The sequence below is a fragment of the Centruroides vittatus genome, unplaced genomic scaffold, assembly GCF_030686945.1.
Source record: "Centruroides vittatus isolate TY-2023 unplaced genomic scaffold, ASM3068694v2 scaffold_3293, whole genome shotgun sequence".
NCBI lineage: Eukaryota > Metazoa > Arthropoda > Arachnida > Scorpiones > Buthidae > Centruroides > Centruroides vittatus.
Window position 1 is genome coordinate 69,402 of NW_027122702.1, and position 16,598 is coordinate 85,999.

At 29.4% G+C, this 16,598-nt stretch overlaps 1 protein-coding gene across 2 annotated transcripts in view; it reads left to right on the forward strand.

Moving 5' to 3' along the window:
• The window catches only part of ArfGAP3 (ADP-ribosylation factor GTPase activating protein 3), a 34,943-nt gene extending 23,242 nt beyond the window's left edge, over positions 1–11,701 (forward strand). Inside the window, exons 4-12 of one of the 2 annotated variants that reach the window (XM_067286241.1) lie at positions 1,855–2,044; positions 6,190–6,281; positions 6,363–6,511; positions 6,985–7,251; positions 8,556–8,699; positions 8,772–8,901; positions 8,977–9,180; positions 11,206–11,244; positions 11,443–11,701. In XM_067286241.1, the coding sequence (XP_067142342.1) occupies positions 1,855–2,044; positions 6,190–6,281; positions 6,363–6,511; positions 6,985–7,251; positions 8,556–8,699; positions 8,772–8,901; positions 8,977–9,180; positions 11,206–11,214 (1,185 nt within the window). In that variant the 3' untranslated portion in view covers positions 11,215–11,244; positions 11,443–11,701. The remainder of the gene's footprint in view (positions 1–1,854; positions 2,045–6,189; positions 6,282–6,362; positions 6,512–6,984; positions 7,252–8,555; positions 8,700–8,771; positions 8,902–8,976; positions 9,181–11,205; positions 11,245–11,442) is intronic. The other variant, XM_067286240.1, reaches the window with a different exon arrangement.
• The last annotated feature ends 4,897 nt before the right edge of the window (positions 11,702–16,598 follow it).

Genomic DNA, 16,598 nt, shown 5'->3' on the forward strand with positions numbered 1-16,598 from the left:
TTTAAAATTTGTGATTGAAGTAAGCGAAAAGTGTGTGCAAAATGACATGCAAAATTCTGTGCATTTTTTAAATATAATTATTTTGATTTTTCTATATGCAATTAATGTGTAAAATTTTTGATAGGATGCAGTTGAAAACTTCTTAAGCAAGTCCATTTTCTGGTTGTTGACAAGAATTTTCATTTACTTAAGCAGGAAATTTCCTTAAATGGGAACATTTTATATGGAAAAAATTTACACATATCTCATACAAGAAAAAATTTGGACTTTTGAAATTAAACTTCTTACACAAGCAAACTTCTAAACATGGAAACTTCTTAACTGAATTCTACTATACATATTTATTATTGTACTTGTCTTTTACTGTTTTATTATTTAAAATTTTTATACATATTTTTCTTCATACATGAAAATATTTTGAAATAATATACTAGAGAAAGTTGCTAAAATGTTGTTCCAACATTTGTTCTGTACGTTATGCTTTTATTCATTATATAAATGAAAAGTCAGGCTAGATACCAAGGAATTCTTTTAGTTTACATTTAAAACCCTGTCAAAGATAATCTTAATAAATTGTGACATATTCTTGTTTATAATGTACTGTACATTTGAGAAATTATCAATAAGAAAATTTTAAAAAGTTAAAATTGTTGAAGATAATTTATTTTTATAATGTATTGCTCTTTCCTTTTATATGTGTACACTTCTGTGTGTTATTCCATCTCTAATGCCATAATAGCTGTAATTCAGATTTTTACAAATAATAATGTGCATTAAAATGTTTATAAATTAAAACTTACCAGTACAAGTTTTATGAATAACAGTTTAGCACCATTTAAAATATAGATACTTAAACCAGCTTTCATATTAAAGATGAATTAATTTTATTGTAAATTAAATCTATTTGTAATTTTATAACTATTTATTTTTAATTAAATTTTCTTTTAAGAATTGGTAGTGGTTTACATTAAATTTTCACATTAATTAATTGTAGTTGGGCCAATAAGTTCTTGGAATTATGTGGATAGGGAAACAGAAAACTATTAAACTTTTCACTAATAAAAAAAATTATTATATACATTTTTTTTAAATATATGAGCCATTTTGCTCTACATATTATCTCCAGCAGCAGAAAGATCTTCAAATGCCTATTTGAAGAATGTTGAAGGAATTATGCTCAGAAATTTGGTCACTTATCCTTAAGTTTGGAACAGCAGATACTACTAGGAACTAGTGAGGTCTGCAAACTGTGTCAGAAATCGAAAGCAGGTTATTTTTCCTTCCCAACAAGCACCTGTCTACACCAGCCATATCACGAGAGTTGAACAATGCAGATTTCAAGAGCTCCCACACTCCAAACAACCTGATCTCGCTTCTAATGACACTACTATGTTTTGCAAGCTGAAAAATCCTGGCCAATAACATTTCTCATTGATGAAGTGAAAAAAGTGGTGACCAAATTTCTGAGCATCCTTCATCCAACATGATTTAAAAAGATGTTTGAAGATGATGTCTGCCACTGGAGAAGGCGTGTAGAGAAAATGGCTCATACATTGAAAAATATATGTATCAAATAATTCCTTTTTATTAGTATAAAGGCTAATAGTTTTCTATTTTTCCATCTATGTGAGTCTGAGGACTTATTGACCCAACTATGTATATTTATACTCTTATAAACTAATTTTGTTAGATTCACTAAAAATTGTCAATTTATATTATCAATTTATACAATTATCTTTAAGTTTAAATTGCCTGTTTTTTTAGTACTAAATTACCATAAAATCACTGCTTGTTATAAACATAATTAATCCATTTATAATTAGAATTAATTTTATAAATTTTCTATAATTTCAGTTACATATTGATATCAGTCATGGAGAAATAATCCACTCTCCTGAAATTGAAGAAGTTGACTTTTTTAAAGAGCATTCTGAAGCTAGACTGTTTGAAAGCTCTCGTGAACATAATGTAACTAATGGATCTTTGTCAATACCTACTAATACAGAAAATATTTCTCAAAAAAGTGAAACAGCTCCTGAAGTTGGTAAGCAATAATTAATAATTATAATAAATTTTGTAATTTTATTATTTTCATTCTTTTAATTGGATCTTTATATTTATAGCTTCTGTTTTATTTTAATGTTATTCAAACAAATAAAATAGCTATACCATTTAATTTAAATAATTTTAAGTAAAATTAGATTCAATACATAATAAATTGTAATTATAATTAATTAATTTCACAATAAAATTTAAAATAGTATTTTATTTATTATTGGATTTGAGATATGAGAAATTATAACAGTAAAAATAAGTTCAGCTTGATACATTTGTGAGAAGCCAGAGGTTAGAGAGTTGTAAACCCTTTACCCAATGTTAGGATGGTAAGTCCCATTCAAGGGTCACTGGATGGCTTTATCTTAGAATTTAGTAGGAGGGCATTTTCTAACATCAAATGGGGTTGGTGCAATAAGTCCATTGATAGGGTGACCGTTCTCCAAAGTAAGTCCACACGAGACCTGTTTAACAATTAAAACAATTTAATGAACTAAAAAAAGTCTGTAATACAATAACCTGATACACCAAAGTTATATGCAGGCATAAGTACATTTTTTTATATGATATCTATTGGATTACAACTATACGGGCTATATCCTAAAGTCTTAAATATAAGTCAACCAAGAGAGAGTTTATATTGCTCTAAGTACAATACCTCATGAAGATAACTGATGTTTCTGGATCCGTTTAATTGAACATTGGAAAAATGTTCCTGGATCTTTTTGATGTGCAAAGTAGGATCAGCGGTCAGTAGGGAGACTTTTGGGGAGACAAGGGCTGGCAAGACAAGAGCTTCAGTTGCTCAAAGAAGCGTGGTCATGGTGTCTGCTCTTCTTTGAGCTATGTCTGCCGCGTAGATCGGGTGCATGACCGTTATATCCCCAAGTGGTGTGGGAATTCAATCAGGTGACCTTAGGTTTTGTAGTGATGACACTCCAGATGTGTCATTGGTGTGCCAACCAGGGTGGTGAGAATTAGACTAATCTTGGGTGGATGGTTTTTTATTTCTTTTCATTGTTGTGAGATTCTTACTGTGTACTTGTTTAATTGTCGCATACCCAAAGGGATGAAGGGGCTTGTTGCTTTGAATGCCACCTACTAACATATGTTTCCTTAGACGATTGTTGATGTCTTGACTGGATATTTACCTGTCCTTTGTTTCAAACCTGGGGAGACAGAAATACTGAAAATTGTTTAAAACTTTTTCTCCCACATTATAATTAATTAGACAATTAACTCCCTGATTTTTCCTTCACTCCCTGAAATTTCAGGTTGGGTCAAACCCAAAAAAGTATGTAAAAATTAAAAGAATGTAAAAGTAACAGATTAATAGTGAGATAGTGTATAGAATAATCATCATCACGACAAGAAGAAAATACTGTTGACAATATACATTTGTTTTTTATTAACACATCCAGAGGAATTAAAATAAAGTGGTGTAAATTGGGTATGTGAGATGAGTGCAGACAATAAGAAGTTACAGTTGTTTGCTCAGGAGAATGAACCCTGACCTGGGCAGTCATAAATATGACAAATCAGTAAAATAGAATGAACTTTAGATACATAAATTTTAGAGTTATGGAGAGGAGAGGATCAAAATGTCACCAATAGGATTCTTGATCATCATAATATCAAAACATAATTGCTTAAAATATGAGAAAAAGGGATAAAGTTCAATAAACAATTCTTTGATGGAGTCGAAATAGGATATCAAATTGTACATGGATGGTTGACCTTTCTCATACCCTAATGTAAGTTTGGTTATGTTCAAAAAGAGAAAGAGTAACTAATTAGGAAGTGAGGAAAGAAGACATAACCAATCAGATTTCTTTTAATCTGCTGAAACCCTATATAAACAGCAGAATCGAGGACACCCAGTTTCTTCCCTGCTGATTGTCTACATTTACTTTTTTCTGTTTGCCTTACTTAAGTAGCTACTTATGATCAGTATGTGTTCTGAACTTTGTTTATGCTTCTGTGTCAGCTTCGTCTCCTCCACCTTCTGGATCTACACCACCCTGGGGCGTCTACCTCACCGAAGGACATCAAGAAACAGATGATCTGGACTTAGACAGTTAGAATTGATTTAGAGGAATTTTTGTAAGCTGCTTTTAAATGTTCTAATACAGTGGTCTTCAAAGTGGGGTACACATACCCCAGGAGGTACACAAAATGATACTTGGAGTATGCCAAGTTTCCCTTCAAAATATTGTGTCCTGTCTGCAGGTGGTCTAATCTTAGTCATCCTCCCAAAGAAGTAGGCTCATGATCACTTGCGATCATGAGCCTACTTCTTCAAACTAGATCTTCGAATTGCATTAACAGAGGGCATCAAACCAGATTTTTCTGATATTACTAAACAAATACAATCACATTGCTCATATTAAATTCTAATTTAAAATGTAAATTTGTAATTATATTATATTATAGGGGTACAACTTATAATTATTTTCATCTTAGAGGTACACGATCAAACAGTTTGGAAATCACTGTTCTAATAAATGGGTTAAACTTTGGAAGGAGACTCATTTTCTTGTCCACTTTCCTGCATACCATCACCGCTTATCCACCCTGATTTCAGGGACAAATTAATGCCCCACTTGTCAACTAATCCACAATAGCTGTAATGCTCTTTAAAATGGTTGCTGACATAGCATAATCTCTATATTTCTCTATATTTGGCATATCAGTTTAAAAGATATTTATTATACAGGTCAGAATCTAATTGAAATCATTTCCTTAGAGTTTCACTGACTGTACTAAGCTTGATAAAATGTTATGATTGGCCTGCATTCATTTGCTTGTTTAATGTTATCTTATGACTGTTAATCATAGTGCACAGACTTGTATACTATGATTAATGTTTTATCATGATGAAGTAACTGGCATACTGATTTATTTATTTAAATATTACCTTAATATTCTGCAATTAGTTTTCCTTTTTGCTATGTAACAACAACTGTGTCTTGTTTTCTTTGTTTTTCCTGGACATAAGTATAATGTTTTATTAGTAGTTTTATTGAAATGGAATACAATAACTTCAGCTTTAATTAATTTTTAATTTGATTTAACTGTAAAAGTGTGACTTAGACAATATTAATTTACCTATTGCCTTGTATCATTAGGAACAATCCCAAGTTTTTGGATTGTTTTCAGTTAATTCTTCTTTTAACTTGTATCAGGTGCCATGAGGTCATTTTGACTCCAAACATTTTTAGTATTATAACATGAAATTGGTTTTTTTCCACTTCAGAATATGTACTAATGGAAGGAGACTTACATTGCTTTATCAGTTTAGGATATCTATTTTGTTTTTATTTATTTGGGGTCACATGGACCCATATAGCTTTAGTTTTACATACAAATATAAACTGGATTTTATGTTGCTATAATAAAACGAAAAGTAGATGTTAATTACTAGTATGATTCGTTAGTTCTTACAGTGCAGGAGTAATTGTTTTTTGTTCTGATATGACGTATTGGTTTTTTTATATTGTATTATTGTTTTATTTGATGAATGGGTTCATATATTATCAATTGTTAGATAGGTATTGCTAAAGAATATCTTACTATGATATTAAAATAGATAGTCAAGTTATAGCAGGTACAGCATCTTCAGAAAAAGAGGCTGAGATCAAGATGTCAGCTTATATCTCAGAAATCAAGACAGTAGAGAAAAATGAAATAACTACGTTTGCAGAAATTACAGTTAAATCATCCATAAGAATTCTGAAAATAAATATTTTCCCTATGAATTCTTTCAATACATTAAATGAAAACACATTAAAATTTTTGTAATTCATATGAAACTTTAACAGTAATTAATTAATACAGGTTTTATGATTATAAATATTTTTAAGTGAAAAAGATGTTAAAAGTAAATAATACCAACATAAATTATGTGAGAAAATAAACAATAACGACTATTTGTTTGCATGGGGTCAATGTTATCCCAGAGTACCATAAATGTACTTGTTTTTATGGTATCTAACATGAGTGAGATTGCCAAGAATAATTGTTTATTTTTCAAGGCTTACATCCTTTTATGTTTAAAGTATCATTTGATCATATAAATTTTTATAATATAATATATTTAAACTAAATATAAAATGTGAAAATTTGTATAATTAGGTCCATCAGTTGAACATTTAGGCACTTCACCAGTACAGAATGAACCAAGAAAATCAATAATTGCTGCTAGGAAACCAGCTTCTAAAAAGGGGGTAAATATTGTAAAATTTTATAATTATGAATTAATTGAATTAAAAACAGTGTATACAATTAATGTTTGTTGCTATGTCAAGTTGGGAACCAAAAAAGGATTAGGTGCTCAGAAAGTTAAAACAGACTTTTCTGAAATAGAAAAAGAAGCACAACAAACTGATCAGTTAAAAGAACAGCTGTCTGCCAAACAAAATGCCAAGATTTCAAAGGAAACAGAGGAGAAACAACTGTAAGCAGGTTTTTAAATTAAAATTTTTTTCTAATTATTTTGAAAGAATTTTTTTTCTTATGTAATTAGAATTATAATTAGTTATTATAAAAATGTACTTTATATTTATAAATTTGTTATTTAAAATGCTATACTAAGCATTTTGTAATAAGAATTATTGGTTTATATATTACATTTATAATTTTCTTTAATGTGTCAAGAAAATGTTAAGTCAGCACAGGTTAATGACATTTAGCATAATTCCTCTTTTTGTAATTAAATTACCCCAAGAAATTTTAGAAAAACATACAAAGAAAATTCAAATTAAAAATTGGTTTAATAAGTACACCCAGATATACATAAATTTTTAATGTAATTCTAAGAGAAATTTGCATTTTATACAGTGGATCACTATACATCACTTAGTTAAAAATTTAAGAGACTAACAGTTTATCTAAAAAATAAACTTTTAATATCCTGTTTTATTATTTCAGAGTTTCGGTGCGTTTAGCCTATAAAGATCTTAGCTTAAAAAAGAAACAGACAGAAGAAAAAATTCGTCAGGTCGATCCTCGTAAAGCCGAACAGCTCGAGAGATTAGGAATGGGATTTTCTAGTTCCTCACATGGAGACGTATCTCATTCGGCTGCTTCCAATATGACTACAATTACACAAGATAATCCATCTTCGGGTGGAAGAGAGAAAGAGAGGGATTTTGATGATGATTTTGAATTTGTTAGCTTCACATCAGGACCACCGAAGTAAATACCTTTTTAAAATTTTTGTAATTTTATTAAGATTTTTAAAAACTTTTATTGATATTTAACATTTGAAAAATAAAATACTGTAATGGCATTGTGATTTTAAAGTTTTTTGTCCATAGACAAATTTTATTTTTTTACACATTTTTGAATTTTGCTTTCTTCTCCTTTTTACTTCAGATTTATCCAGAAACTATAAATCAGTAATGCAAATTTAAATGTATTTTTTTGAAATTTGAAAATATTGTTAATTTAACATTAACAAAAACAGGCTGAGGGTCATAGCCTGAAATGTATTTCTATCGATTGAATAAAGATGTCTCTTTTTTAAAAAAGATGCAGTGGTGTTCCTGTGTACGATAGATCTGAGAAGCTAGTATTTAATTACTGTAGATCTACCAAAACCCAGGATCGGAAGCTAATACGAGAAAAATAAAACATAATTGTATTCCTATCTTGTTTGCACAAAGTTCTTTCAGATGATTGCTACATACTTATTTTCCATATTCATTCATCATTTCTCAACATTTTTCAGTGTTTCTAGATTAAAGATTACAATTATAATCCATTAGAGTTTATCTTAGAATTGTTGATGCAATAACTAGCCGAAGATGAATGGATAGTTAAGAGCATTTTAACATAAATGATTGCTAAAAGAATTCTAACAGATTCTTATTTAATAATAATAATCATACAGTACAAAACCAAAATGTTTCCATATTTGACAAATAAGAAAAATTGTCTATAGAAGTTGATTTTATCAAGAAATTACTTAAATCTCAAAATAATGAAAGCATTTATGATCAGAAAGCAATTATTAAATATATTTGATATAAAAACATTAATTTTCATCAAGGAAATACAGCAAAATCTAGTTTTAAACAAGAGAAGAATACAAAAATTAAAAGTATATTCTCAATATACTTCTGTAATGATGTGTTGTAAAAGAAATACTAAAATATTTAATTTTAATAGAGTAGTCAAAATTAAAGCTGTGAAAATTTTGTTTTATAATGTGTCGATTTATAAATTATATACCCGACAGTTTATTTTTAAAAAATATTAAAAATTGTATGAAGACTTCAGATGTATTTGATGTTTTCTTAAATTATATTATGTAAATGAACAAAAAATAATTTAATGGGTGTAAAAAAATGTTTATTTTATTAAAAATATGTAGTTTAATTTTAAACATTTTTGTGTTTAATATTCTATATGGAATAATGGAGTAGCTAGTAATGTATTGTAGTTTAATACTAAAAACTTAATGATCTAAATTTCTAATTTGTTTTTGTATATATTAGGTATGGAGATAGCCCATTCTTTTCTCATTCAGAAGATAAAGCTTTCTCGGATTATTTGAAAAAAGGGCCTTGGTGGGATATAGAAAAATCTGATACAAAAAAGTCGACAACAGAAACGATACTTCCTTTAGAAAAAAATAATAGGTATGCTGCACTAAGAAAACCTACATTTATACATTAGACAAAATATATAAATTTATTTCTGCCAAATTTTAGTTACTTTGCGGGCCGAAACAGAAAAGAAATAGTAACATCTGCATCATCTACAGACGAAGCTCAACGTAAATTTGGTAACGCAAAGGCTATTTCTTCGGATCAGTTTTTTAATAATAATTTTGATTCTGAAGTAAGTACTGTGAATTTTTTCCTCTAATTTATAATTCTCATTTATGATAAAATATTAAAATTTTCTTTTTAAAAGTATCAGAGAAAGTCAAATCTCTCACGTTTCGAGGGATCAAGCAGTATTTCTAGCGAAGATTTCTTTGGAGAATCAACTAGGAGCCCAACTCATAGTTATAGTGGTCCTAATATGTATGATATTAAAGAAGGTGTTAAAGATGGAGTAACTAAAGTTGCTTCAAGACTTTCAAATATTGCTAATGGCGTGATGAGCTCATTACAGGTATATTGAAATTATTACTTCATATAAAATAGCAAATATTAGAAAATAAATTAATTTTGAAATTGTAATAAATTTTTGTTAGAATTTATTACAATTTCAAATAATTCTTGTGAAACTACTTATGTTGACAATACTTTGCATACAATATGAAAAAAATAAATAGAAAGTTTTGTGTAGACTGTTGTTCAAGATTTGCTCATCAAATCAAACTATAGTAAACAGTATTGTCCCAGGGACTTGACTCTTGATAACTTGATATTCCATGAAACTTGTTGTTTGTTCTAAAAAGAGAAAAAATGCAATCTAATTTCAACAATCCTAGCATTAAGTTATAGAGGTAATCATTATTCTCTGGCAACAGCATCGTATCCACATGTTAACAAGAACATGACCCGTATCACTGCAAAACGCTTCACTGTGAATGACACTAACTCGAAAGTAACCACTAAATAGCCAACAGGTTTTAATTTAAAATTTAACTACAAATTATTATAATCTATGTACATAATACACATAGAACATCTTTACCAAAATTCCATTATTTAGACTAGCATTATTATTAATAACTAGCAGGTGGGCCCGGTGTTGCTCGGGCAAAATTAATGATAGTGAAGATTAAGATTATTACATTATAGTCAACCTCACTCGTTTTCACAGAATGCAAGAATTGAGATCCCTGTTTCCAGACTAATTAGCGAATTTTTAGATGGGTCTAAAAATATGTTTGATTTCCCGCAAAAACGAAAAAAACTGCATCTGCCTCTTGCATGTCACTTTCTCTTAACAATTCCATTGTTGATGGAAGTGTTAAACCTTAATCCTGTCCCTCTCCCCCATGGGGAAATATTTCGAAAAATCTCTTCTTAGTGTGCGTTCTCGTGATGTACCCTAACTTTGTACCAAATTTCAACTTTCAACTCCTAACTGTTTGGGCTCTGTGCTGATTACTATTATCATTATTATTACACTCAAACCTGTTTTTGTGTGTTCTTTTTTTTGTGCAATTTTTTATTTGTACGATTTGTTTTGTGCGGTATATGAATTTCAATCAAATTAGTATACCGCACAAAAACAGGTTTGAGTGTATTATCAACTCGTCTCGATTATATATATAGATAATACCATAAATCTTGTCATCATCTCAGTCTATTTTAAGTTGAATTTGCAGGATTCTGCTGTATTTTATAACATTAATTGAAAGTTCTAACATATGGTTTCATGCAAAGACTCCTTAAATAGTAAATATATAAACAAACAAAATTTAATGGTAAAAGTACTCCTATCTTTCTGTATTGCATGTAAAGTATTGTCGGCATACATGGTTTCAGTGTAGCTTGAGCTGTTAGTTAAAGCACTTAAAATTTGTAAATAGAAGTTTATTGCATAAAGTCTACAGATAAACTATTTCAAAATGTTAGACGAATCTTTTACTTCCTAAATGAAACATGAATGTTATAGCTGCTTATCTGTATTCATTTCTACATGCTTGTAAAAATTTCATATGACTCTCACACTGTCTTCTCTATAATGCACATTATTTTATATAATATGGTGCGTACAATGTGTATATTACAAAAGAATCAAACGCCACATACTTCTTACAGTTACAAAGTCTTAATTTCCATTTTGCTCATTAAATTTTTCTAAAAGTAAATATGTAAGCATTATTTTTTTAAATGAACAATTCTAAAATACCAAAAAATAATTGTAAGAAAGTTTTTATTGTACTATAAAACACAAGATATATGCTACAATAATTGTCTGATGCATTAATGAATAAAAAAATTAACACAAATTGAATATAATTGTTCCGTATTAAGTTACAGCATGAAATTGTTTTCAGTAGTTTAGTACTAAATTTAAATAAATTTAATGAGAAATTTACTTGGTTTAAACCATGTGTGTGTTGTTTTTTTCATTAATCTTCTAATTATATTAGTTTAGTTTCTTTTCTTATTGTTTTTATCTTGAAATCCTGCAACCCTCGAATGACTAATGAAGGTTTTCTCAATTTATCTATTTCAGCGTAAATGATACGCTAATCCAACTAACATCTTTAATTTGGTAAGCACCCATTCACAAGTTACGTGTTTATTGTGAATTTGTTCCTTTCAATCTGTCATGTATTTTTTTATATATATATATATTTTTTTCTTTCCTTCTTCTCCTCTTTAACCATGTGCCTTCTCATATAGTCATAAAGAGTTACTACTTACCAAACGTGATTTACATCAAGTTTTTTAATTGTTTTTTTTATTCTAGGAACATTATAGTTATTAGTGCCACAAATTTTTGGATAAAGGAAACACGGCCGATCGGCGAACACGGTGAACAGTTTACGAATTCTTTACATAAAGACGTTCACACAATGGTTGGATTGTTTTCAGTTTAAAAAAAATCTTACGGCAATTTCAGATTTGTTGATGAAATATATAATGCTAGGTATGGTAACTTCCAGATGCTGTAGAGTTAAGTTGAAAATAAGACTGTTTAAGGATATTAAAAATATGTTATGTTTGATTTTGGGGAAAAATGAAATTTTTTTTCTAATCTTACATAATTCTTTCTAATTATTTGTATATTAAAGTTGATGAAATGTAAACAATCTCATAATTTTTCAAAAATTTCAGAGATTAAAAAAGAAAAACAACAAAAAATCCATTTCAAAAATTAAAATGTGAAATTTTTAGATGTTTTAAAACTCTGACAGTTTTTAAAACAGTTTTTTGATCATTTATTATTAAATTAAAAATTGTATTTGGTTAATTTGGTATTAAAATATTTTTACATATAAGTTGATCTGTTTTCAGTAAGAAAATTTATTTTCTAACATCTAAAAATATTTTAAGAAATTAAAAGTCATTCTAAATGAGAGAAAAAAGAAGAATAAATGGCAATAAAAGAAAACATTTTTATTAACATTTATGCTATTTATCGTACCTTTGGTCACTTTTTGTGTCGAGCAATTGCCGAAGTCACCCAAATCACAGGTATTTGTAATCGTTATTGTAAATTTTTATACTGACGTAATACATCCTCATCTCTGTTTATTATTTACAATAAAATCTTTTATGGGAAAATGTAAAAGTTATTGATATTTTTTATATAAAATGAGAAGAGTAAAGATCGTTTATACACAATTTTTTTCTGCTTACGTTATTCAGTAGTAAGCATTTTACTCTTTGTAATCACTATTTTATATCTCCAATATTTAAGAGATGCAACTATAACATGCACAAAGTCTGTTGTTATAGATAAACAAGTTGTGTTCTCTAATGAATGCATCTTTTTAGACACTGGCATATGTATAAATGAATTTATTTAATAATATGCATAAATACAAATAAAATACACGAAATCTCATAAAACAGCTGTCTCAATTATAATTGAATTGGATTTCTTTTAATGTAAATTTTTAAAAAAACTCCTTCAAGAAGCACAAGATTCAAAATTTATTACTAGGATCCAACTTAAGCGGTATCAATAAAATCACAGTTAATAAAAAATTAAACAAAAAACAAAATTTTGATTCATGGCAAAATGGGGTTGAATCATAATTTATTTTTTATGCAGAAGCCTCAAATCCAACCTCAGGTAATTAACATAACTTGTACTGCTTACTTTATTTTAAAAACTTAATCTTTATTAAAATGTTTGGTGTTAATTTTTTTAGTGTAAGGATAGAAAAAAAATGTTTTTAGTATCAATTCAGAGCATGTGCAATATTTCAAATTATGACATAATAGCTTGATATATGTAAATTCCATTTTATAGACACTAAGTGTGGATAAAGAACTAACTAATATAGAAAAAAACAGATTAAATCAATATTTCTAATTAAAAAATTTTCAGACAGTAAACAATGCCTTTTTATAGAATAATTTGGTTGCAAATGTTAAGATGACTCCTAATCTGGGTTTATAGTGCATTTGTTAAAAAGACAAACCACTTATAAAAATATTTTGTACCAACAAATTACAAAAATATCGAGCAACACCAATACTGGTGCAGAATGGAATTAGATGTTTCTCGTGGCTGCCGTTCAGATGGTACTGACGTGAAAAGTTATATTGGAACGATACTATACAAAGGTGCAAACTTGTATTATATAATTCTGATTTAAGGTGCCTTAGGTAAGGAACATAAAGATTCTATCCTTTCATTCTGAATAAGATACAGGATTCTATTATTGTTTCTAACATTATTGGTGCAACTTTCCTTGGTGTCCCTCCCAATTTGATTTTGTTTTGTGACAAAAGGATAACATTTCTGTTGCCGACCCTTCCCCAATCTAGACTGGGAACGAGAAACCTGCAAACTGTTCTTTTGTTGTATCAACTTCCCCAGTCACAAATTACATAAATAATTACTTTTAAAATTTATTTTGTATACTAGTACTTTTTATACTGGAAAATATGGATGCAGATATTTAGTCTTACAGATCAAAAATAATGTTCTTTATTTAGTACATTATCTGTAAGACTTAATATCTGCATCCATATTTTCCAGTATAAAGAGTACTAGTATACAAAATAAATCTTAAAAGTAAGATAGAAAGGACACAAAGGCATAATTAAAATTACATAAATAATGTTTACACTTTATATAATTTGTGTTTAATTGAATTTTATGAATTTGTTTATGTAATAGTTTTATATTGATGGCACACACATACTTAAGGCTGCAGTAGGTATCACAGATTGCATAGAATGCCTTCTGATTACTAGAGATAGGTGAAGAATTTTTAGAATTCCTTTTGCAGCTATATCTGTGTGTCAGCATCCACAGTATTTAAAACAGACCTGAAGGTTGTTTTTCTGTTGACATGTCTGTTTCTGGTTAATGAATGCCCACATGAAGCTGCACAATATATGACCAAGGGCATAATAATACTTCCTTTTTACTCCCTTAACTTTATTTTAGAGAACAGACAAGTCTGCAGGGCAAAACAGAAGTTGAAGGGCCGTAACTTCTGGAAATACACCAAAAATTTCTTATGTCATACTTGTCGCATAAAAATGAACCAAGCTTTGGATGCAGTTTACTTTCCCGGCTGTTATAAGTAAGAGGGAAAGTACTCTAGCTATGCATGCATATATGCAATGGAAGAGTAAAAAAGGTTGTTTGCACGCGGGTGCACATGCATGTCCGAACATCCCTATTTAATACAAATTGTCAACTTGGTTGATATCTGTCAGATGAAAGTTTTCAATTATTTGCTACTAATTATTTCAAGTGTAAGTGTAAATAATTGACATTTAAAATTTATAAATGGATCAGATATTCACTAACTATAATTATACCATGTGACAAGTTTTTTGTATTCCCTCATCATACATCTCCATCCAGTCCTTTCAGAACTGTAGTGACTATTTCCTTCCAGAAAGTGACTTTTGTATGTACACAGAACTGAAGAACAAGGGCCAGCCAGATCTGGGCCTTAGAGTGGATGGTCCAAAACTTCTCTTTAAAAGTTTTAAAGTTAGTTGTTTTTTTGTGACAATAGATCATGCACTGTCACAGAGGGATAATGCTGCTGAACAATAGTTCTCTTGTGCAATTCTGAATGAACCATCACAATTGCTTCGGTGTAACCCAATATTTATCCCTGGGGTATGACGCTCCACAAGAATTGCACCTTTTTTTTGTCCCAGAAGCGCAATTGCCATGAATTTTCAAGATGAGAATGTCTACATGAACTTTTCTGGTTTGGATTATCAATCAATGGAATAGCATCAGCAATGTTCATGTTTGTTCTCAGCTATAGAGTAGGAAAACCAAGTTTCATTTCTTGTCACAATGTATATCAGAAATTCTCTTCCTCTTGAGTATCAATCCAAAAAGATGCTGCATCCATACAGTTCTGTGTTAATCACTAATCTGGTTTGGAACCCATCTTGCACAAATTTTTCATTGGTTATTTGTGGAATCTCAGGTAATTTTTCATGTATTTCATCAAGTGAGATGCCAATCCTGTTTAATGAAGTAATGCATGAGAAAAATAAAATTAAGATGCTGGCAAGAAATAGATCAATTAATCTGGTTGATCAATTTCATGCAGAGTGTAGGTACCCAGAGCTCTGTAGAAAGAATCATTGGGCAAATTTTAACTAAATTTGATATATGTACTGTCCCAAGTATGCAGTTTGGATTTTTGGTATGAAATTTGATACTGCTGTCCCTCTTATGTGCATATCTCGTACATTTTCTAATGAATTTTGGGTGTTAAGAAATGAAGTGCAATAATTTAATTTCAATTACAGATGTGGAATGGACATTACATCAAAGAAATGCTCTGTGCTCTCCATCTCCATACTCTAAAAACAGAATTTTGCATGTGCAACAAGTTCATGCAGCAAATGCAGTCTTAAGACACCCTCGACAAAGTCAGAAGTGTTCAGATCTTGTGAATGTGGTGCCACGATGCCGGAAATAATTGGCTAACCATTCTTGTACAAAAAATGTTGTTTTACTGCAACATTTAAGCCATTTTCTGGGAGTGCAGTTTTTTTTGTAAAAATTGACATTCAGACAATTTCTCTGCTGCAGCTGGAATGAGACTAGCACAAATGCAGTGTTTTCTTCAGAAAAAAAATTTAAGGATCAAGGATGGTGTAAAACTAACCACACAATTACCTTGAGTGCAATGGAATTTGTGGCATATGTTTTCTAATTTAGGGGACTTTATTTGTTATGGAAAAAAGCCCTCCTTGTCTCTCTATCATGAGTTCAGTCAGGTCCACAATAGAGGTGGAGAGGGCAAAGACCAACATATCTGAGACTTCCCACCCATGAAAAATTCCTGTGATGTTTTTCAAATGAGATAGATAGCCTATCTGGTACTTGAGTCCAAGTAAGAATAGGCTGACGACTTTCATGCTAAGATTTTGGTTCCTTCTATAAAGTATGCTCAAATGTAAAAATAATCTTAAACATTTTAACTAGCATTAAAATAAGGATGCTAGTTATATAAAACAGTTTGAGTCTTTGATTTAAAGAGTAAACATTCTTCCAAATTTGTTTATGGATCAAATGGATATCTTTTTATCAGTAGTAATGGAACTGATACTTTATTAGACTGTATTCTATTTTATAATGAAAGCAGCTAAAATTATAATAATCAATGGTCTTAGATGTATCTTACTATATAACAATGACTGCAGTACAGTTGTACATTCAGTCAACTGCTATGGTAATTAGAATATTCTGAAAGGTATAATTAGGGACAATTAGTAAATTAGTGCACCGTGACAGTTTAAAGCAATATTGTAGCCCATCAGCAAGCTAAACAACCAGATTATTCAAATAATTGAAGATCTACAGTTATAAAATGTCTATCCTACAATCAGTTTACCATACAAAGTTGTGAAAGTGATCTTTTTCTAAAAACTAACACGGTTTTCTGCTTTTTCTTAGAA